General features: G+C 43.0%; 1 protein-coding gene across 1 annotated transcript in view; it reads left to right on the top strand.

Moving 5' to 3' along the window:
- TEX2 (testis expressed 2) overlaps positions 1-24,227 on the top strand; it is an 88,635-nt gene that overhangs the window by 23,324 nt on the left and 41,084 nt on the right. The window contains exons 3-5 of the mRNA XM_011997112.1: positions 8,695-8,895; positions 9,904-10,234; positions 15,473-15,720. Coding sequence (XP_011852502.1) covers positions 8,695-8,895; positions 9,904-10,234; positions 15,473-15,720 — 780 coding nt within the window. The remainder of the gene's footprint in view (positions 1-8,694; positions 8,896-9,903; positions 10,235-15,472; positions 15,721-24,227) is intronic.

The raw sequence follows: 24,227 nt of genomic DNA, 5'->3' as shown, positions 1-24,227 counted from the left end.
GTGCTGCCCCTGCCATATTCTCAAACTCCATGATCTATGATACTGTGTTTATAATACTGATGATGCCAGTTCTCAACCATTAATACATCAAAAAAGGTTTAGGCCTCGTAAAGACAAAATCCTGCTTATGTTTTAGTTTTGGAGACAGAGAGTAATTACCTTTTTATGTGCTTCAGAGATGATTTTCAACAGGAGTGTCCTCAGGCCCTGGCTCTGTTCTTGTGTATAGGATTTGCTCCTTCCCTGATACACTTGATGAAGGAATGATACAGGGATCTGAATGACAGGTGGCCTGAAATGCCAGCACAGCCACATGTCAGCAGGGGTGAAAACATGCTGCATTGTTACTGCTGTCAGCCAGGCATGCGGCGCCTGAATTCTCATCACTTCCTCGGGCTATAGGGCTGGCACTTTTCTCTGGTGAGCTCAGCATCAAGCTGAGCAGTAGAGCATTGGCCTTGAACTTCTGATTGGCCCTGTAACTGAAACCACGGTAGTAGTTCTTCCAGACTTTATTATTTGCAAAAGGTTAATTGTAGCTTTTAATCTTCTAAAATATTAAATGGGCCCCTTTATAGATTGTGGTTTTGTACTTGCAGCCATACATGGCTTCTAAATCCAGCAGAGAATTGAGAGAAACCCCTGACCTTTTACAAATGCCATCACAGGACCGGTCTGTGGGCCAGACAGCTGCAGCCTGGCTGACTGGGTCATTGTCCCCAGTGGGGTGCACTGTGTCCATTTTAACAGCTCCAGCTTCAGAAAGAAACAAAGCTCGTCTGAGTCGCTTTGGTGTGGGTTGAGAGCATCTCTGAGTGTTTTTGGTTGAGCTGTTGAAAGGGAATGTTGCTAACTATATGCTATATCTCTCTATACCCATTCCCATGTCTCATAACAAGGTGGGATAAATACTTTACTTGGGAAGAAATTCAGGGTTAAGAATTTTAGAACAGCTGAGCAGTGGAGAGTTGGGCACTATGTGGAGAACAGGGTGAAGACCTTGGAGTTGCTGTGCTGCTCTCAAGATTTGACAATTGCAGAAATCTGGAAATTTCATTTGCAGCTTAATCCAGGGGCTTGGTCAGATCCTGGGTGGGGGAAAATGGCTGATTAATGGTATCAAAAGGTGATTAGGTTTGCACTGGGAAATTGCTTTCTGCAAGAGCTACCTGGTTTCAGGCCCATAGGTGAGTGAGGGGGCAGAATTAGGGAGGCTTGGAGGAAAGTTGTGCCTCAGCCTCTTGTCCTAAACCTCCCTAAGGCCAGTCTGCAACCTGGTTTCTGACAATGGGGTCAAGTAGCAACTCCTGTGATCCTCTCAAGATTTCCTATCAAAGCCTGTAATGTTCTGGAAAGAGCCTTAGACAGGGTGCAGGAAACATGGGCTTCAGTCACAATACCCCTCTCTGCTCTAGATAAGACTTAGCTCATCCCATTTCTGTCCGGAAAATCTTAGGTTTCTGGGGTTATTTTCTTGTTCTGTGCTATTTTGTGCATTTTTACCTCGGTTTTTCTTTTTGAGAAGAATGACCAAGTCTTCTAAGTAACCCCTACAGCTCTTTGCACTTATTAGGGTGTCAGTTTCTTCCTTTGCTTGTTCGTCTCACGCAGCTAGCATGGTACTTACAGGCTCTGAGGGGCTCGCCAGCCTTCCTGCTTACTCCTGCTTTCCATAGATTTCATTTAATCCTCACAGCCATCTCTGAATTAGGCTTCCGTCATGTATTCAGTCAACAAACATTTGTTACAGTTGTGGTTGGCAGACATGATGATCCCTGCTCTTGTGGAGTTTGTAACTCAGTTTAGTAAACCAGGCAGTTAACAGATACAGTGATGGGAGAGTACCAGAGAACTGAGCCTAGGTGAGGAGGGAGGCTTCCTAGGAGAAGTGTCGTCTTTGCCATGACCTGAGGGGTGACTAGGCACAAGCCAGACTGCTGTACGTGGGGCCGTGCTGTGGAGCTGAGATAGCATCCCACACCTTAGAGTCAGGAACACTTGGTTTGAGTCCCAGATTTACCACTCTCTAGACGTTGGAAGACAAATCACATCCCCTCTCTCACCACTTTTCTTACTTGTAAAATCGTAGGCAATTGACAGAAATAACAGGAGATAATGCACCTGGGGTACCTGGGCCATAAGATGAGCTTAAATGTCAGCCATTGTTATGAATAGTAATATTAGTGTTTAGAAAAACCATATGCTTATGATTTCTTTATAAACTGTAAACAAATTGTACCTTAATAAACTGTCAGTAGGGAAAAAATCATTATGGCTTGAGCAGAGGGTGAGGTGTAGGGGCCAGGGAGGCATGAAACTGGGCAGTAAGCCACCTGGACCCTTTTACAGGTGAGCAAAGCAAGTGTCTGAGGGATAAGCATCACCTACCCTGGCAGGAGGTAAGTGGTGCAGGCGTGCTTGGAACCCAGGTCTGTCAGATTCTCAGTACTTCTGCTAAGGTGGGTGAGTTGGTTTCAGTGCATGTGTTTTGACCCACAGTCTTTTGTGCAATTGGATATGATCAGTGTAGGGTCTCATTTAGGCTAACAAATGATTGTTCACAATAAACGTGTAATTCAGATCCTGATTTGTGTGCTATGTTTATTTGTTTTTTAGTAGCTGTGGACTTTAGCGTCTGATGAATCTTTAACACAAAGGCAGGAACATGGTAGTTCAGGAAGGAGGAAATTTGAAGATAAAAGGGAAGGAGAAACCACAGCAGCTGGTGATTCTGAAAAGAAGGGGGTAGGGAGAAGAAGGGCCAAGCCAAGTCCAAGCAGAGTAAAGGAATCTGGGCCCCCTCCAGGCTTTCCCAAGAGAAGGAAAGCATCTCCTAGATTCTCTTTCTATGCCTACGTACTTCTTGCCTCTCACCTCTGCCTCCTGTAGTACAGCAGGTAAGGTTTTGTGCTTTTGAAGTGTGTCGGTAGGACTAGAAACTCCCTCCTGTCTCTCACATTCCTCTGAATCAGGTTGTTCTGGGATTCCTGAATTTGGCAAGTGGTAGAGGATGACCTTTATCTGTCAGAGCTGTCAGCAAAGAAGGTAATTGCATGCTCGTCTCAGAACTGTGCCCATGTGTGAGCACACAGGCTACAGCCAGCAAGAACTCCATAGTGGCTGTTCTTCAGCTGGGGTGGTAGCTCAGGCTTCTGGGTTGAATGCCTGGCTTTGTGGCTAAAAACCAAATCCCTGAAGCACTGCGGAAATGGTTGCTCTTGTTATCCAGGGACAGGAATTTTCCTAGGAATAATAATTAAGCGGCAGTTGGTTAGACTGGGGCAGAGTAGTGGCTCAGCACCTGAAACTGTCTGACCTGTGAACAGATGAGCTGATGTATCTCAGCACACACGCCTGTATGTCTTGTTCTGTTTTCTAAATCTAAAAATCAAAGGAGTAAGCTAAAAAAGTTGATACGTTTGTTTATAAATTGAGTATCTTAATTTTCATATAGAACTATGAGTTTTTCAAAAGCCTTTACGTAGAATACTCTTATTAATATTTCTGAGTTCTTAATACTGCAGGTTAGCTTTTAAAAGAGATTTTGAATTTCTACAATAGATGATTTCATTAGGTGATTACTTAGATTATCTTCTCTCATTTAATTATGCAAAGCATCTAATAAAATGGCAGAAAACTGCCATGTACTGAATGACTGTCTCTTATCACTAAGACTGCGTGTGTTGAAAACATGCACAAGAAGAGAAAGGAAGGCTTTGCCCATTTCTATTCATAGTCGAGCCAAAGGTCTAGGGCTAAAAAGCTTGAACCCAAGAACTGGCCCTGTACTGTCTCTGATACACTAGTCCTAAGCCCTGTGTAGCTGTTAATCCCTTGAAAAGTGTAGCTAGTTGGAACCGAGATGTGTTCTAAGCGTAAAGTACACACTGGATTCTAAAGACTTAGTATGAGACAGAATGTAAAATACCAGTAATAATTTTTAATATTGATTACATGTTGAAATCATAATTTTGATATGAATTTAAATAAAATACATTGTTTAAATTAATTTTACCTGCTTTTTCTTTTTTAATGTGGCTCCTAGACCATTTAAAATTACACATTTTTGGCAAGGCACGGTGGCTTACGCCTGTAATCCCAGCTATTCAGGAGGCTGAGGCAGGAGAATCACTTGAACCCAGGAGGTGCAGGTTGCAGTGAGCTGAGATCACGCCACTGCACTCCAGCCTGGGCAACAGAGCGAGACTCCATCTCAAAAAAATAAAATAAAAATAAAATTACATATTTTCATGACTCACATATATGGCTCACATTATATTAATATTTCCATTGTGCAGCACCTCCCTGGACAATTCTGCATTTTCTGACTTAGGAAAGACAAAATAAAAGCAATTGGAGAGAAACAACCTTTTATCCCTAAGTTTGTCTTATTCATAAATCAGATAATTTATCTGTACAATTCCAGTAGTTTCTGGGTGTTTTTTTTTTTTTTTTTTTTTTTTTTTTTTTTTTGTTTGAGACGGAGTCTCGCTCTGTCGCCCAGGCTGGAGTGCAGTGGCCGGATCTCAGCTCACTGCAAGCTCCGCCTCCCGGGTTCACGCCATTCTCCTGCCTCAGCCTCCCCAGTAGCTGGGACTACAGGCGCCCGCCACCTCGCCCGGCTAGTTTTTTTGTATTTTTTAGTAGAGACGGGATTTCACCGTGTTAGCCAGGATGGTCTCAATCTCCTGACCTCGTGATCCGCCCGTCTCGGCCTCCCAAAGTGCTGGGATTACAGGCTTGAGCCACCGCGCCCGGCCTCCCAGTAGTTTCAAATAGGAAAAATCCCCACAGCTTATATTACTCTATTTCTCAGAGACTGTCCTTTTCTTGGAGAACAGTTACATATAATATAATACTTGTCTTTTTTTTCTCCTTTAGCCCTTTTAATCTGGTGGTGAGTAGTTGATAAACATAATGCAGAGATTTTTGTCCAAAATTCCAGTATCATGTTAATCCTTTTTTTCTCTTTTGGTGCCAGTATCATGTTAATTCTACTGGCTTTTTTTTACATGTATCTGTAATTTTATGTACCTGGAAATAACGAAAAATATTTTATATGGCGATTTGCTGCAGTAATGTCTATCTTATATCAAATTGTGATTATCACAATTCAAAAACAGTCATTAAATAAATGTTGAGCATCTCAGCTTAGGTATTAGGATGGACGAAAGTATCACACATAATCTGTATTCTCAAGTAGCCTCTACTCTAGACAGGAGACGCATCCTCAGAGTGAAGTGATTCAGGAAGAGCAATTGCATGCAGGGACTGTATGGCTCATAAATGACACTGATAGCAAGTGGCTGTTTTAGTCTGACAGAGTTCTCATCAGCTCCGACTTCCCCCGCTTCATGGATTCTTCTTGGTTTTAATAGCTCTGCAAGCACAACCTCTGAAGTATCTTAGAAAAATGATTATATCTGCTTCAAGTTCTTTATTAATCTAGTTACCTTTAGAACTTTAGCCCTAGTAAACCTGTTATATATGTAAGACAGTATTTTCTGCAACCAAATTGGATAAGAAGAAAGCTGTGTATTCTGTGTCAGGAGATCTTTAGTGAAAATGGTTGTGCTTAAAAAGACAAATATATTTATAGAAAACCCCACTCAACAGCAGAATGCATTTTTTTTTTACTGCACTTGGAACCAAGATAGACCATATAACAAGCTTGAAAGAATTGAAATTACACAGAGCCGATTCTCTTTTATGAAACTACACTAAAAAAACAGTAAGAAAGATATCTGAAAATTTCTCAAATATTTGGAAATTAAGCAAAATACTTCTAAACAGCCTGTGGGCCCAAAGATAAAGTCATAAGGGAAAATAGAAAATATTTTTAACTGAAGGAAACTGAAAATACAACCTATCAGAAATTACAGGTAATGCAGTGCCTAGAGGGAAATTAATAGTATTAAGTTAAAGGATGGGTGTGGTAGTTCGTGCATGTAATCCCAGCACTTTGGGAGGCCAAGCTGGGAGAATTCTTGAGACCAAGAGTTCAAGACCAGCCTGGGCAACATAGCAAGACTCCATTTCTACAAAGAATGTTTTTAAAAAATTAGCTTGGTGTAGTGGCACATACCTGTAACCCTTGCTGCTTGGGAGGCTGAGGTGGAAAGATTAATTGAGCCCAGGAGTTCGAGGTTACAGTAAGTTATGATTGTGCCACTGCACTCCAGCCAGGATGACAGAGAAAGACCCTGTCTCAAATACATAGATGATAGATAGATACATACATACATATATACATACATACGTACATACATACGAAAAGAAAGATTTGAGAGAAGGACAAATTACCAGTGTCAGGACTGAAAGAGGGCATCACTATAGACACTACAGATATTCACAGGATTATAGGGAAATATTGCAAACAGCATTATGCCCAGAAATTGGACAACATAGATAAAATAGATAAACTCTTTGAAAGATACAAACCAAAGCTCACTCAAGAAGAAACAGATAACCTAAATAGTCCAATAGCAAGTAAAGAAATTGAATTCATAGTTTGGAACCTTTCTGCAAGGAAAACTCTAGGCTCAGACGGTTTCATGGGCAAATGTTATCAAACCTTTAAGGAAGAAATATTCATTCTACACAAACTTCCAGAAAATAGAGAAGAGGAAACACTTCCCAAATGCACTTACCTGCATTTTCTGAGGCTCATTAATACCAAAAAACACTGCAAGAAAACTATAGCCTATTTTCCCTCATGAACTTAGAGGGACAAATGAACAAAATATCAGCAAAGTGTTATGCTGGTAAACTGGCTCTCCAGAAAAAAGAAAAAAAAAAATCTTGATTTATACTATTCCCTGATTCCTGTGATATAGAAACTCCCACCATTGCCAGTTGCAAGCTACCAACGTAAAGTCACTGAACATGGAGTTGGGAAGAGATGTGTAGAATATGTTCCTGTGAGCTGATACAGCCCAATTTCAGCACCTCATGACTCATACATCCTTAATCCTGAGAATGCAAGACTGGTTCAACATTTGAAAGTCAATGAATGTAATTTGCCATAAGAACAGACTAAAGAAAAAGACAAACTGTGAGCCAAAGAAAGTACTTAGTTCTACATTTAGCAAAAATACACCCACCCAAACGGATGCTCTGACAATACAGTCCACTTCAGGGCCCACTGTGATCTGTAATTGTCATCTTTTTCTCTTCATTGTTCTGATTGTTGCTGTTTCCTCACAAACACCTCTTCCCATGGCCACTGCTTGCTCACTCAATATTGTCGAATAGATGCTGCTCCTGTCCAGTGATTCACTGGGAGGAGGGAGAGATCCTCCCAGCTCAGGCCAAAACATCTACTGAGCTCTATGCATCCATATAATTGGCTCACAAGTTTCACACTCTTTTCCCCCATGACAAAGAGAGACGTTTGTCCATTTTTCCTTGCACTTCACACTTAGGTACTCTTTTTGTGACAACTTTTCTCTACTATGTTTACTCCAGTGGGGTCACAGGATAGGTAAATGAAGACCTAATTTTCTACTCTTTTGGAGGCACCTTTGGATCAAGAATCCCGTCCTTTTAAAAAATCTTTGTCCCAATTCCTAACCTATTACTTTGCACATAGATTCAATGCGTGTTTTAATAAAAGGATGAATGAATAGAATTCTAAGGAGTCCTCATTTTCCCAGGCTTTCAGTTCAAGACTTTAGTGTGAGACTCAAATACTTAGCATGGAAATGGCTATTGCTTGAAAAGAATGACAGTCCCAACTCCCATGTAGTGATCTTTAGCATCTCTCTGCTCATTACAAAGACATGTAGTTTTTAAAAGTTTGGGAGAGTAGGAACTTATCAATTAAAAATCCCCAGAGAACTTCTTTTGTGAGATCTGGGCTACTGATAACCTGAAAAAGTATTTGAGGCAGGAGAAGTGTTCAGTGATGAATGATGATGACAGCTGTGAGATTAGCTTTAACACAGTGTATAGTGTATTACGCTTTTGTGTATGTATTTTTTGTCTATACATTTCAATGTTTGCTCTTTTAAAAAATCAACATATGTAACAAAAAATCACTTATGTCCAATTTGGCAGGGGGACCTGGAGCACAATTTTACCCATATAAGTTACTATGTATCTTTGAATTTTGATATATTATTGATTATATTTACGATTTATTTAATGCCTAATTCTCAAATCATCTGCTTTACTGTATGGTTTCAATGAGGTACATGTTGTAGTGCGATATAAGTAGAGAGGTAGTTGTTCTCTGAGTCCTGTGGTAACATGAATTAATACCTGAAATTTCAAAGATTGCAGCTGGGCTGGGAAGGGCATGTGTTTGACTAATTAAGAAGGCCAGACGGCGGGGGGAGTTAATCACCCCCAAAGGAGGTCAGGCAGAGAAGATTGTTCATGTGACATGAACAAATCTTTTGAGTTTCCTGATGTGCTTATAGGCTTTAAAAAAAGAAAGAACCTTTTATTTAGGATAATAAACATTGCCATTTTTCCTCCAAATCCAGATTTTTGGTTATCAAGAACCTCCTCAGTCCCAGTTATCCTCCCAGCTAAGCACTTCTCTTTGCAACCTGTAGTCATTGGTGAGCTGATATCTGCGTCATGGTCAAGTTTGGTTTCAGTGTCCCAAATACCACAGTGTTCATCATTTCACACTAAATCAGATTTGTGTTTATTCTGAGTTTACTAATGGAAGTTTTTCTTCATCAGGGATGGATGAATGAGATTTACAACTATGATCCGGAAACCTACCATGCGACTTTGACACATTCAGTCTTTGTTCGACTTGAGGGTGGAACCTTAAGACTTTCAAAGCCCAATAAAAATATATCCAGGAGGGCCAGCTACAATGAAACCAAGCCAGAGGTCACCTACATCAGCCAGAAAATCTATGACCTCTCAGACAGCAAGGTGAGCCTGAGCAATTTTGGAAGGATAGCTTAGATGAATGAAAAGCATATGGCATCTCAGATGCTTAACTGCATTTTTTTATTCCCTAAAAAGGTTAGTTGTCATTGAAGTATCAGTATACCTTAGGACAGTACCTCTCACACTTTAATGTTTATGCACGTCACCTGGGCATCTTGTTAAATGCGGATTCTGATTCAGTAGCTGTGGGTAGGGCCAAGGGCCTGCATTGTTATGAGTTCCCAGATGATACTCAGGCTGCTGGTCCACAGACTACAACTTGAGGAACAAGAGTGTTATGCACTCAGAATTCTGACTGTAAAAGCTAATTATTTCAGTCAAACAAAAAGCCGTGTGGCTCTGTGTGGTGATTGTAGGGTACTTAACTATTGAAGACTTTGTACATGTGAAAATGATAGATATGCAAAATAGCTACATTTTGATTAAGTATTATATACTTCTATTTTTGTGAGAAATGTAAATTATTTCTTCCACAAAGCTATCGTTTCTCTGTTCTTACAGTTCATCTGAATGATCTTTAGATTTCTCCAAAGGGAGAGAAGTACTTAAAATAGTTTTTATATAAGTTTATTCTTAACTTGAGTTTGATACTCAAGGTTGACTTGAGCTGCCCATCTAGATTTTAACTATCTTTTTTTTTCTTCTAACTTAAGTTTGGCCCAAGGTCATTAAATTTAGTTGACAGCCAAACGTAGTTGATGATAAGCAGCTAAACATTATTATTGAGCTACTGCCACCTGAAAATTACGGATATTTATAACTCTCGCAAAATTATTAAACATCTATTTTCTGGAATGATTTTGAAGGATAACAAGACACTTCTAAAAATTCCAGTTTCTGTAGTCATGTTACGAACAAGTGTTAAAAGTTATTTCATATTCATCATCTTAGTCAAAAAGTCTATAAAGTTTGTACTTGTGCTATGCATAATATTAATGCATAGTGTAGCCAATCTTTAGTATATAAATCATCATTTTTCTTTCTCTGTAGATTTATCTTGTACCTAAAACTTTGGCTCGAAAGCGAATCTGGAATAAAAAGTACCCCATTTGTATCGAGCTTGGTCAACAAGATGACTTTATGTCTAAAGCTCAGACTGATAAGGAGACTTCAGAAGAGAAGCCGCCAGCTGAGGGAAGCGAGGACCCTAAGAAGCCACCCCGCCCTCAGGAGGGAACAAGATCTACCCAGCGGGATCAGATACTCTATCTCTTTGGGAGAACTGGCCGAGAAAAAGAGGAATGGTTTAGGAGATTTATTCTGGCATCTAAGCTAAAGTCGGAAATCAAGAAGCCATCGGGTGTCTCTGGAAGTAAACCAGGTAATGATGTTTGTGCTAAATGCTTATGCATTTTTAAAGGGCCACTAGGGAGAATAGAGAAAGAATGCCAAGTAGGAAGGCAGGAAGGAAGCCCACCCTGACTTGATGGTTGTCTGCCACCTAATGTGCATTCTCATGACTCATTTACCGTCTAGGCTGATCACTGCAACCCTCTGTCCCAAATCATTTAACCAACGGTGGATCCATTTGCAGATGCTGTTTATTAGCCTTTGCTGGTTATGTTTTCTTTGTATATGATGTGACTCCCCTGAGAGAAGCAGCAACAGAAGAACCCTAGTTCTGAGATGGCAGGTGAGTCAGGGAGATCCTTCAGGCTGGTGCTTTCGAAGGCCTGACCCTCAATATGTCCTCCAAGCGTGAGCTTGCCATAGAATGCAGAATCCTTGCACTTGCTGAGCATTCGGGTCAGATCATGGTCATTCGGATTGATAACCATGCAGCACCTCTTTGCTCAGCTTTGGCTGGGCTTGGAGCTGCAAGAGACACAAAACCAGTAAAAAGCAGCAGCTCCCCTGTCCTTCAGGTGTTGTGCCTATTATGCAAAACTGGCATGTATGAGTCAGGTGTTCACAAATTGCCGTGCTATAATGAGCATGGTGTAACCAATAATTGGGACAAGACCAGTGTGGGTGTTATTAGGGAAAGCTTTCTTACATGGATCTGGAACAAAGACTAGGATGGAGCCACTCTGGGGCTTTCTCTAACAAGGCGTTTGTGTTGATCTGGGAGTTATGCTGGTCACATGAGTGTCACACATTTGCTTCAGAATGCTTTGGTTCCTTCCCCTGGAACTTAATCTGAGCCTTTGCCCTAACTCCCTTGCTAACCTTCCATTCTGTCAGCTTCAACACCAGATTCCATCCCAATCTCAGCACTGAGATCCAAGAAGTCCCTTTTAAGAATCAAGATGAATGGGGAGATTACTAGATATATTTATTTCCTAGGGCTGCTGGGACAAAATACCACAAGCTGGGTGATTTACAACAGAAATGTATTCTCTCCCAGTACTGGAGGCTGGAAGTCTGAAATCAAGGTGTTAGCAGGGCCATGCTCCTTGTGAGACTCTGCATAGAATCCTTCCTTGCGTGTTTGCAGCTTCTGGTAGTGACCATCAATCCTTGGCCCGCAGCTGCATCACTCCACACTGGCCTATCATCACATGGCATTGTCTCTCAGTGGCTCTGTGTCTTCTAGGAAGGACACCAGTTATATGGGATTAAGAGCCCACCCTGTTTAATGAATGGCATCTACAATGACTCTATTTCCAAATAAGGTCACATTCTGAGATGCTGGGGTTAGGACTTTAACATATTTTTTGGAGAACACAATTCAACCCATAACACTGAGTAAAAGAAAATTCAAGTGGGTAAGAACTCCTCAGCACCAGGCACTGCCTAGCTGTCCTGGTAGGTCTAGACCTGTGCTGCTGCTTACGGTAGCCTCCCGCCCCATGTGGCTTTTGAACACTTGAAGTGTGGCCAGTCCAGATGGAGATGTGCTCTAAGTGTAAGATGCACATTGGATTTCAAAGTCTTAGTCCAATAAAAGAACGTAAAATATCTCATTAATAACTTCTTATATTGGTTACATGTTGAAATAATATTTTAGATATATTAGGTTAAAATATATTCAAAAATGTATTCAAATTAATTTTGTTATCTCTTTTTACCTTTTTTTTTTTTTTTTTTTTTCCTGAGATGGAGCCTAGCTTTGTCACCCAGGCTGGAGTGCAGTGGCACGATCTTGGCTCACTGCAACCTCCGCCTTCCAGGTTCAAGCAATTCTCCTGCCTCAGCCTCCTGAGTAGCTGGGATTCCAGGCACCTGCCACCACGCCCAGCTAATTTTTGTATTTTTGGTAGAGATGGGGTTTCACTGTTGGTCAGGCTGATCTCAAACTCCCAACCTGAAGTGATCTGCCCGCCTCAGCCTCCCAAAGTGCTGGGATTACAGGCGTGAGCCACCAGGCCCAGCCTCTTTTTACCTTTTTAAATGTGACTACTAGAAAATTTAAAATTGTTTATGTGGCTCAGATTATATTCCTACTGGAAATATAAAGGTCTACTGGTCTAGGTACTGCAGCTCAGAATCAGGTAACCCACAGGGGTTTATGGGGCCACCAGGAAACACTACTTTAGGTACTCAGGGGCCCCCCAGAGCACCTTCAAAAGAGGCACATTATTCATGGACTTAAATAAAGCATTTGATTATTTTTAATGAGTTCACATTTTTGGAAATCCTGCCAAAAGTTCCACTCACCACACAACAAACATAATGGTAAGAGTCAGAGATGTGGGAAAACCTTCAGTGCACTCACTTGTACTAAAATCAAGCAAGGCTTACACACCACTAATGTCTTTTTGTACATCTGTAAGTCTGGGTTGCCTTTGAAAGCTATGAATTGAGATTTTTATGGTAAGTTTAACCCACCAAAAGTGTGATTAAACTAGTTAGCAAGGTAAATTGGTGAGGACTGTGCTGTTCTTCAAACCCATCTCTGAATCAGTGACTGCATAGGTGGTCAGCCATGAAGGTATGACTGGTCTGATTCTCTAAGGCCAGGTACATCTGTCAGTACCAAGAAGTTAGAAGTCTTCCTGCTTGACGACCTGCCCCTGTCCTCTCCCTCGGGGATGCTGTCACCAAAATGCTAGATTTCTCTAGCAACACGGATTGTGCTTCTCAGACTTGAATGTTTGAGGGGATCTTAAGATGCAGGTTCTGACTCGAGGTCATGGGTGGGGCTGAGAGTGCATCTCCAGCCAGCAGTGCCCAGGCTGCAGGTCAGGAAAGGCCTCCAGGAGAAACAAGAGTCTGGAGACAGCAGGAAAGCCACATGGTCACTTGGCAGAATTCCAGTATGGTCTCTGCCCAGGAAGGTCCTTGACTTTATCAGGGGCTGTTGTCCATGAGACCCACAGTACAGTGACGACTTCTGTGCTTTGTCCCACTCAAGGGAAGGGTGAGGTGATGTGAAGAGGCTGTTCTGTGGGCAGTGAGCACCAGCCCAGCCTCGTAGGGGTCTCCTTTCTTCCTCCATACATGGAGTGTGGCTCAGTCACAATGGGACCAGTTTGGTTTGAAGTGTCGGGTTCATGCTGCCCTGTTTATTTCATCTTTTTTCTCTTTTTTACTATTAACTAAACTCTAAACTTTATTTGGATTTCACTGGTTTTTCTACTAATGTCCTTTTTCTTTTCCAGGATCCAATCCAGGATATTAAATGTAATATAAGTTTACATTTATTTTTTAATGTTTTTGGTGTAACTTTTATCCTAGCATTTAAAAAAAATAATGCTAAACATGAAAATGGTATAAGGATAATAGAAGTTACAAAAAATATATTTTTATAGTTATGCAGTGTAAAATACTAAATATTGAAGTGCTGGAAATTATCAGGCTAAAATTTAAATTAAGAAATGGCTTGTATGACCCTTTGTGAGGCTCTGGGGAATTATGGTTCCGATGGTTGGAGCCTCTCAAGAAGAAAATGGTTTGATTTGAGTTTTTTATTTATTTATTTATTTATTTATTTTTTTGAGACAGAGTCTTGCTCTGTTGCCTAAGCTAGAGTGCAGTGGTATGATCTTAACTCACTGCAACCTCCACCTCCCAGGTTCAAGCGATTCTCCTGCATCAGCCTCCCCAGTAACTGGGACTGCAGGTACGGGCCAGCATGCCAGGCTAATGTTTTGTATTTTTAGTAGAGATGGGGTTTCACCATGTTGGCCAGGCTGGTCTCAAACTCCTGACCTCAAGTGATTCACCTGTCTTGGCCTCCCAACGTGCTGAGATTATAGGCTTGAGCCACTGTGCCCAGCCTGGTTTGATTTTAACCACTCTACATTTCACCTGGCCATCAGAGTAAATATAAATGAAATTGTTAGCATCAGGCGCATCCCATGCTTAAAACCTTTGATTTTAACTACTCTACATTTCACCTGGCCATCAGAGTAAATCTAAATGAAATTGTTAGCATCAGGCAGATCCCATGCTTAAAACCTCTCTGGTGCAACAAGGTCAATGTTAAATCCAAGGCTGGCTTTTGAGGCACTTTGCAGTCTGTTCCTGGCTAATCTCTCCATCCTTATTTCCTGTCCTCTGCCCGCTGTACTATGCTTAGAACTTCACTGAATCTCTCACTGGCCTCTAAACGTACTGTGCCCTGCCACTGCTTTTTGCATACGCTGTTTCCTCTACCTGGAATGCTCTTCCCCACCTGGGCCAGGAAAATGGCAACTATTCCCTCAAGATACAGCGTAGATGTCACTGCTATGAAAGTCAGCTAGGGTAAGCACCACTGCACTCTCTTGGGCAGAGGTAGTCACCCCCTTCTTTTCCCTAGAGTCCCTTAGTCATGTTGCAATTATGACACTTGTTACAGAAGATTGTGATTTATCTGCTTAGGTGCGTGAGTTCAAGGGCAGGGATTATGTCTTCTTTTTAGCATGGTTTGCTTGAAAGTGCTTGATGCATAATTTGTCAAATGAAAGGTGACATCTTTGGAATTGCTGTGAGCTTGTGGATAAACAATTAATTAGGTCTCTGCCCACTTTCCATTTACCCCTGATAGCACTGACAAGTTCACTGCTCCTTGGGATGTGTTGGTCCTATATTTGATCTTTTCCTAAAAGATCATCAGGAGAAAAGAGAATAGTACCTAACAACTGTATTTCTTTACTCTCATTACTCTAATTATCTTGGAGACGAATAAAAACTGTTCTTAAAAATTACCTTAGAGAAAAAGGTACTTTTCAGGGTGGGAAATAACCTTATAAACGTTGTTTTTTTTTGTTTGTTTGTTTGTTTTTTGAGACAGAATCTCGCTCTGTTGCCCAGGCTGGAGTGCAGTGGTGTGATCTCGGCTCACTACAAGCTCTGCCTTCTGGGTTCACGCCATTCTTCTGCCTCAGCCTCCCGAGCAGCTGAGACTACAGGTGCCCGCCACCACGGCCGGCTAATTGTTTTGTATTTTTAGTAGAGACGGGGTTTCACCATGTTAGCCAGGATGGTCTTGATCTCCTGACCTTGCGATCCACCCACCTTGGACTCCCCAAGTGCTGGGATTACAGGCATTACAGGCGTGAGCCACTGCTACGGCCCCTTATAAATATTTTTAAACAGTCATTTGATAGCATTGTAGCTGTTTTCTTAGGAGTCCGCTTACTTTGCAGTGGTTTTCTTCATTGTGTGAATAGCCCCCTCTTCTTGGCTTCAGGGCTTTTGCCTGCACACAGCAGACACAACAGTCCCTCCGGGCACCTGACCCACAGCCGCAGCAGCAGCAAAGGCAGTGTGGAGGAGATCATGTCACAGCCAAAGCAGAAGGAGTTGGTGGGCAGCGTGCGGCAGAAGATGCTTCTCGACTACAGCGTGTACATGGGCAGGTGTGTCCCCCAGGAAAGCCGAAGCCCCCAGAGGAGCCCCCTGCAGAGTGCAGAGAGCAGCCCCACAGCTGGAAAGAAGGTAAAGCTGGCTGCTGGGCCGGGCCTTTTTCACTTTTGGACTTAGACACATTTCTTCGTGCCCCGAAGCCCTGTTCTGGGCACCGGGATAACAGTGGTACACAAGACAGAGAAGGACCCTACCTTTGGGGAACTTGTAATCTACTCAGGAAGACAGCAAGAAACAAGCACCAGGTGGCGGGAAGAATGAAAATAAAGTCAGACAAGGGAGGAGGGAAAGTGGCCGGAACTGCTATTTTATTTATTTATGTATTTATTTTTAATTTTAAAAAGTTTATACTGTTTTTCTCTGCTATTTTGGATGGGTAGTCAGGAAGGGCCTCTTTGAGAAGGTGACTTTTGAGCACAGACCTGTTGGTCATGGGGGAGTGAGCTGCGGTGATGGGTGTGGGAGGAGCATTCCCGGTGGGAAAAGCAGTAACCCAAGGGCCCGTGGCAGGCATGTGCTTGGAATATTTGAGGAACAGCAAGGAGGCCTGGTCTGACAGTGAACAAGGGAAAGGGGGAGGTAGGGAGGCTGGAGGATCAACAGGGACCTTGGCTTTGTTCTGAGGTGGGGGAGGGATGGGAGGCCATGGGAGGGTTTTGAGCAGGGTATGGTGTTGACTGATCTACATATAAAAAGATAAGTGACTCTTGGTGGAGAACTGGCTGTAGAGGGAAAGAAGGAGTGGGAGGTGACTGTCATAGTGAAGCCTGGACCAACGTGAAGGTGGTGACAGTAGGTAGTGAGGAGAGGCTGGGCTGGGGTGTGCGTGGCAGGAGACACTGGCTGGATTTGCTGTCGGGAGAGAACGTGGAGGCCAAGATTTGCACTTTGACCTAAGCAACTGGATGATCACTAGGGGTTGTTACAGAATCACTGGTGATTCAGGTCTCATTCCTCCATAACCATTGCATTTTCAAATTCTCAGTCTCCTCGGCTATGCCTGGTGCTTTTGAAGATTTACCATGAACATTCTTTACAAAGTGTAATGGGACATGGACTTAGGATCATCTGTGGTAAGATAACTCCTGTAAGCTACCAGATGCCAGGCCCTCTTAGACACTTTAATAGAATTACTCTGCTCTCATGAACAGTCCTGCAAACTAGACAAGATTGTTTCCATTTTGTAAGTGAAGAAACTGAGGCTTGATGAAGTTAGGTAGCTTAGTCACACAGTTGCTGAGTGATGGAGTGTGCAAAACCTGACGAGAGACCCCAGGGCCCCTTGGCTCACGGAGACTCTTTTGCTGGGTTATTCTGAAAGCCTGCTTGGCCTGAGGCCTCCTGCCTCTACTTTGCACACTATTCAGAGGCACAGTCTCTGCCTGGGGGACATAGCCTGTCTTTCACATCCAGGTGTTTAACCTCCTTTTTTTTTTTTTTTTTTTGAGACAAGCTTTCGCTGTGTCACCCAGGCTGGAGTGCAGTGTCGTGAACACGGCTCACTGCAGTCTCGACCTCCTGGGCTCAAGTGATCTTCTCACCCTCCTGGGCTCACCCTCCCAAGTAGCTGGAACTACAAATGTGTGCCACCAGGTCCAGCTAATTTGTGTATTTTTGTAGAGTTGGGGTTTTACCATATTGCCCAGTCTGGTCTTGAACTCCTGAGCTCAAGAGATCCACCTGCCTTGGCCTCCCAAAGTGCTGAGATTACAGGTGTGAGCCACCACCCTTGGCTGTGTTTGACCTCTTACAATGACCATGTGTATTTCTGTTCTTAATGAGAAGCAAGCCATTGCTCTTTATCCGTTGATCCTCTTCAGTGTGGAAGAGGTCACTCACCTGATCTGTTTGAATTTGTCAGGGCAATAAAAGACCATATGCTTCAAGCCTCCTGAGTAGCCAAGACTACAGTCACACGCTACCACGCCTGGCTAATTTTGTATTTTTAGTAGAGACGGAGTTTCACAATGTTGGCCAGGCTGGTCTTGAACTCGTGACCTCTGGTGATCCACTCTCATCGGCCTCCCAAAGTGGTGGGATTACAGCGTGAGCCGCTGCGCCTGGCCTCTGCTGAAGTTTTTGGTTTTTTTAGATTGAGTCTCACTCTTTCTCCCAGACTGGAGTGCAGTGGCGCGATCTCGGCTCACTGCAAGCTTCGCCTCATGGGTTCACGCCATTCTCCTGCCTCAGCCTCAGGAGTAGCTGGGACCGCAGGCGCCCGCCACCATGCCCGGCTAATTTTTTTTTTTTAGTAGAGATGGAGTGTCACCGTGTTAGCCAGGATGATCTCGATCTCCTGACCTCGTGATCCGCCACCTCGGCCTCCCAAAGTGCTGGGATTACAGGCTTGAGCTGCTGCGCCTGGCCGAACATTTTTTAAAACCACATTGCACTTCCTGGCCCCCTGTGGCAGATTAGGAAGGAATAATTTCATCTTTTCTTGATACTTTAAAGACTCAATACAACAAACAGAAACTTAGGCCTGTCGTCATACAGGGAGTATAGAGGTCAAAAGGCCTGTCACCCCCAGTCTGAGACTCTGTGATACTTTCTCCCAGTTGTCAGTTGGCTGGTGTTGCTGTGTTAGCTTTTCCTTGAGCCCTTGTCCCCATCTTCTACCCCCAACCCTAATGTTAATTTAATGACTGATAGCTGCCATGGGCTAGGAAACTGAGAGCCAGAATTGTGTGAATTCTGGCTCTCAGTTTGAGAGAGCCAGAGAGAGAAATGTCTTCGAAAGGGCCTTTGAAGAAAGAAAGTACATGAGCTCTAGTGCTGGCCCCCCACAACCCCTTACCCTTCCTGGAGCGTGTGTGAGCTGTATCCTGGCTCTCCGGGATGGTCTGGCAGTGGAGACGGTCTTGACTTTTGTTCCAGTTACCTATTGGTGCAGAACAAGCAACCCCCAAAGTGGTGGCTTCAAGCAATAACAACTATTTATTTTCCTCCTGAATTTGTGATTCAGACAAGGCCTAGCGGACAGCTTCTGTCTGCTGCATGCAGACTCACCTGGGGAGGCTGGGCTGGGGGCTGGAGGATCTGCTTCTGGGATGGCTCACCCCCATGGAGGATATGTAGATGCTGGTTGTTGACTGGAGCTCATCTGGGGCTGAGTGCTAGGGGGGCCTCAGTTTTCCATGTAGCCTGGCCTTCTTCAGCACAGAAACTGGGTTCCCAGGGCAAGCACCCCAAGAAGGAGCTGGGCTGAAACTGTGTTACCTACTGTCATAAGTAAGGTGCCACTTCCATCACGCTCCATTAGTCAAGGCAGCCACAGAGCCCTCCCAGGTTCAAGGAGAGGGGCATAGATTTTACTTCTTGCCATGGGAGTAGCAGATTCCCAGAAGAGCCTGTGGGATGGGAAATGTCATTGCACCATTTTGGGAAAGTGGGGTCTGCTCCGGTGTTCTTATACTACATTTATTCCTTCCTTTACAAGTCAGTGGAGATTATTCTTTGCCAGTTTCTTTATTTTGTGATTTGAGCTAATGAAGGCCCTCTTCCCAATCCCTGTTGGTTTTCTTTTCTGTGCATGTGAAACATTAACATGGTTCCAAAAGTCAGAGCTGTACAACAGCATATTCAGAAAAAACTTACTTCCCGGCCTTATTCCTTCTGTCTCTCCAGGCCATTTCGACTCACCCCCTGTAATGAACCAGCCTCCTTAGTCTCTGGCTTATACTTTCTGTATTTCTTATTTCCCCTTCTGTCTTATTAAGAGGCTGGCATGCTATGGATATTCTTTTGTGTGTTGTTTTTTTCACTTACCAATACTTTCTGGAAATCACTCCCCATCGGCTCATAGGCACCCCCCCACCCCCTTTCTTTTTAAACAGCTGCAAAGTGCTTCACTGTGAGGATGTTCCATAGTTTATTCAGTCTCTCTCCTTCATGGGCATATAAGTTTACAATATTTTGCAATTATAAACAATGCTGCAGAATACCTTGGTGACTGTATTTTTGTGCTGTTTGGGGTATGTCTTCAGTGTGAAACCTTAGAAGTAGGATTGCTAGGTCAGATGGCGAGTGCACACATAGTTTTGTCAGATATTTCCAAATTCCATTCTATAAGGGTGGCAGCAATGTTTATTCCCAGCAGGAAGGTATGGCAGTGCCCATTTCCCCACAGTCTTGCCAAATGCGGACCATTTGGAAGTCATTAGCACTCATCTCCCTTGCCAAAGCCAAGTTATTTTTTAGGGTCCATATCGCCTCTGATATCATGAGTCCAGGAAGGACTCAGAGGGGTGAGGGATACACAGGGGCCTTTGGCATCTCTTCAAGTTGTACCATCACATCTTCAATGTCAGCCACCCACCACCCCCGAGACTCTTGCCTGAGTGGCCTATTCCCTTCTCTTTCAGAGGTGGGGCTTAGAATGCAGCTCTAGCCTTTGCCGCAACCTCTTTCTAACCCCCACCCTCACCCTACTTCTGCCTCTTATAGGTCATGGCTAAAGCATCTCTTACCCTGAAGACTCTAGGACCTGATGGCCACTTGTACATACTTGGTCTCCTTTTTCTCGTGTTGCTCAATGCTAAACGAGTTCGACCACTGTTCAGGAAGTGAATGGAGCATTGTGAGATCACTGGTACTCAGGATCCAAACCAATGTTAAACATACGCAGTGATAAAATTAGTAAATATAGACTAGATTTGTATTAAACGATGCTAAACATTATTGGCAATTACTTCTTTTTTTTGAGACAGGATTTCACTCTGTCACCCAGGCTGGAGTGCAGTGGCACAATCACAGCTCACTGCAGTCTTGACTTCCCACGCTCAAGCGATCTTCCCACTTCAGCGCCCCAAGTACCTGGGACTGCAGGTGCACCCCACTACCCTTGGCTAATTTTTGTATTTTTTGTAGAGATGAGGTTTCGCCATGTTGCTCAGGCTAGTCTCGAACTCCTGAGCTCAAACCCGCCTCAGCCTCCTAAAGTGCTAGGATTACAGGCATGAGCCATTGCACCCAGCCTTTTGGCAGTTATTCTTACCTATGATAATTAAAAATGTTTAGGGGATTCTTCATATTGAAATAACAGCTTTGGAGCTATTAAGCTCAAAATTTGAATTAGAAAATATCACTATTTTGGGGGCCAAGGGCCTAGTTTTCTAAATGTTTAGTGCCTGGTTTGGGAGGGATTTAATTCAGGAAACAAGGAAACTCTCTTTTTAAAAACATCTACAAGTACAATAGTACTACTTCCAGCATGGGTACATCAGGAAGAGAGACCCCACAGGCCGGCTGCAGATTTGCTCAGGGGTGTGAGTCCAAGGAAGCTGCTGGTTCTGTGTGCCCTGTATTGCCTGCCTGGGAGAGAGGCCATGGTGCCTGTCCTCCAGTAGTGAGGCTCTGGTGTTCAGGTTGCATCAGGCACTTCCACTCTCCATTTCAACAGACGGCTTTAAAAAATGTTAGAGATAATATTAACATATGCCACCCGGTATGGAGAGTCCTGTCCTCATTATTACTAGTTGTGCTCATCATCTCATGTCTATAAACTGGATTACTCATGTTATCAGAAGATGAAAATGTTACAAAGCAAATAGGAGTCGATAGAAACCAGGAAGTCTGTAACTGGCAGAATAGTTTTGCAGGACTTCCCTTGCTGCCCCCACAAAGTAGGCTTTTTAAACACCTAGAAGTGGAATAGGAAAATGTTTATGGTGCACTAAGTAAAAAAATGAAGCTATATATCCAATTTAAAAATAAACTTTAAAAAGAATACAGACAAGAGTGCTAAAAAAAATCAGTGGAAAGCAAGAATAGTCTCTTCAATAAATGGTGCGGGAACAACTGGATATCTACGGGCAAGAGAATGGAGTTGGCCCTCTACCTCACACCATACACAAAAATTAACTCAAAATGGATCATAGACCTCAATATAAGAGCTGAAACTATAAAACGCTCAAAACAGAAGTGAATCTTTGTGACTTTCAGTTCGGTAAACCTTCTTAGCTAAGATACTAAAAGCATAAGCAACCAAAGAAAAGATAGATAAATTGGACTTCATCAAAATTAAAAACTTTTGTGCTGCCAACAATACCATCAAGAAAGTGAAAAGATAACCCACAGGATGGGAGAAAATGTTTACAAGTCATTTATCTGATAAGGGTCTGGTACCTAGAAATATAAAGGACTGGTACCTAGAAATATAAAGGACTCTTATAACTAAATAACAAAGAGATAAATAACCAGATTAAGAAATGGGGCTGGGTGCAGTGGCTCACGCCTGTAATCTGAGCACTTTGGGAGGCCAAGGCAGGAGGATCACTTGAGCTTAGGAGTTCAAGACCAGTCTGGGCAACATCTTGAGACTGCATCTCTACAAAAAAGAAGAAAAAAAATTAGCCAGACGTAATGGCATGTGCCTGCAATCCCAGCTACTCAGAAGGCTGAATCAGGAGAATTGCTTGAGTCAGGGAGGTCAGAGTGTCAGTGATTAGTGATTGCACCACTGCACTCCAACCTGAGCAACAGAGCAAGACCCTGTCTCAACAAAAAAGGGCAAAGGATCTGAATAGACATTTCTCCAAAGAAAATACACTAACGGCCAAATAAGCAGGCACATGAAAAGATGCTCAGTATCATTAGTCATCAAGGAAATGTGAATCAAAACCACAGTCAGATGTCACTTCACACCCACCCAGATGGCCACAATGAAAAAGACAGATGATGACCAGGCATGGTGGTGGCTCACACTTGTAATCCCAACACTTTGGGAGGCTGAGGCGAATGGACCACTTGAGGTCAGGAGTTCGAGACTAGCCTGAGCAAGATGACAAAACTTCATCTCTACCAAATAAATAAATAAATAAATAAATAATAAAATTTTTGAAAAGATAGATGATAACAAGTATTAGTGAGGATGTAGAGAAATTGGAGTCCTCGGCTGTGGGCGGTGGCTCACGCCTATAATCCTAGCACTTTGGGAGGCCGAGGTGGGTGGATTGCCTGAGCTCAGGAGTTCGAGATCAGCCTGGGCAACATGGCAAAATCCCATCTCTACTAAAAATACAAAAAATTAGCCAGGCATGGTGGCGCATGCCTGTAATCCCAACTACTGGGGAGGCTGAGGCACAAGAATCACTTGAACCTGGGAGGCAGAGGTTGCAGAGAGCTGCAATCACGCCACTTCACTCCAGCCTGGGTGACAGAGTGAGACTCTACCTCAAAAAAAAAAAAAAAAAAAAAGAGAAAAAGAAAGGAAAGGAAAGGAAGGGAAGGAAGGAACTGGAGTCCTCATACGTTGCTGTCAGGAATGTAAAATGGTCCGGCCACTGTGGGAAATAGTTTGGTATTTCCTCAAAAAGTTAAAGAGAGTCACCATATGAGCCAGCAGTTCTGCTCCTAAATATATATCCAGGAGAAACGAAAATACATGTTTACACAAACACTTGTACACAAATATTTATAGTAGCATTATTCACAATAGCCAAAAATGAAAAATGGTGGGGGCACAGTGGCTCACACCTGTAATCCCAGCACTTTGGAAGGCTGCGTTGGGTGCATCCCTTGAGGCCAGGAGTTTGAGACCAGGAGGATGGCCAATATGGCAAAACCCCATCTCTCAGGCATAGTAGTGTATGCCTGTAGTCCCAGCTACTCAGGAGACTGAGGCACAAGAATGGCTTGAACTCAGGAGGCATAGATTGCAGTGAGCCGAGATCACGCCACTGTACTCCAGCCTGGATGACACAGCAAGACTCTGTTTAAAAAAACAAAACAAAAGTGGTAAACAACCCACATTTCCATTAACTGGTGAGTGGATAAAGCATGGTATAGCATAGACGATAATATTATTATGCAATAAAAATAAGTTTGTTATGCAATAAAAAGGAGGCACTGCTACAACATGGATACACCTTGAAAATGTTAGTGAAGGGAGTCAGTCACAAAAGAACATATTGCATGACTTCATTTACAGGAAATGTCTAGAATAGGCAAATTCATATAGACAAACTAGTTGTTTCCTAGACTGGGGGGCAGGGGGATGGGGAGGAGTTGGGGAGGAATAGGGAGTGACTGCTAATGGATGCAGGGTTTCTTTGAGGGGTGATGAAAATGTTCTAAAATTGACTGTGGTGATAGCTATACAACTCTCAATATACGGAAAACTGCTGAATTGTACTCTATTTTTAAAAATTATTTTTGTGGTAAAATACATAAAGTTTGCCATCTTAATCATTTTAAAATGTATAGTTCAGTAGAATTAAATACATTCATAATGTTATGCACTGACCACCACCATTCTCTTCAACTTGTATAACTGAAACTCTATACTCATTAAACAGTAACTCCCCATGTTCCCCTCCTCCCAGCCCCTAGCAACCACCATTCCCTCCCTGTCTCTCGGATTTTGACTATCCTAAGTACCTCATGTAAGTAGAATTATACAGTATTTGTCTTTTTGTGACTGACTTATTTCACTTAGCCTAATGCCCTCAAGATTCACCCATGTGGTAGCATAAGTCAGAATCGCCTTCCCTTTTGAGACTGAATCATGCTCCATGTGTGTACCCCATTTTGCTTATCCATTCCTCCGTCGGTGGGTGCGTGGCTTGCTTGCACATTTT

Source organism: Mandrillus leucophaeus, unplaced genomic scaffold (genome assembly GCF_000951045.1).
Source record: "Mandrillus leucophaeus isolate KB7577 unplaced genomic scaffold, Mleu.le_1.0 Scaffold530, whole genome shotgun sequence".
NCBI lineage: Eukaryota > Metazoa > Chordata > Mammalia > Primates > Cercopithecidae > Mandrillus > Mandrillus leucophaeus.
Note: the sequence above shows the minus strand (reverse complement) of the source record. Positions and strands in the feature narration are given on the sequence as shown.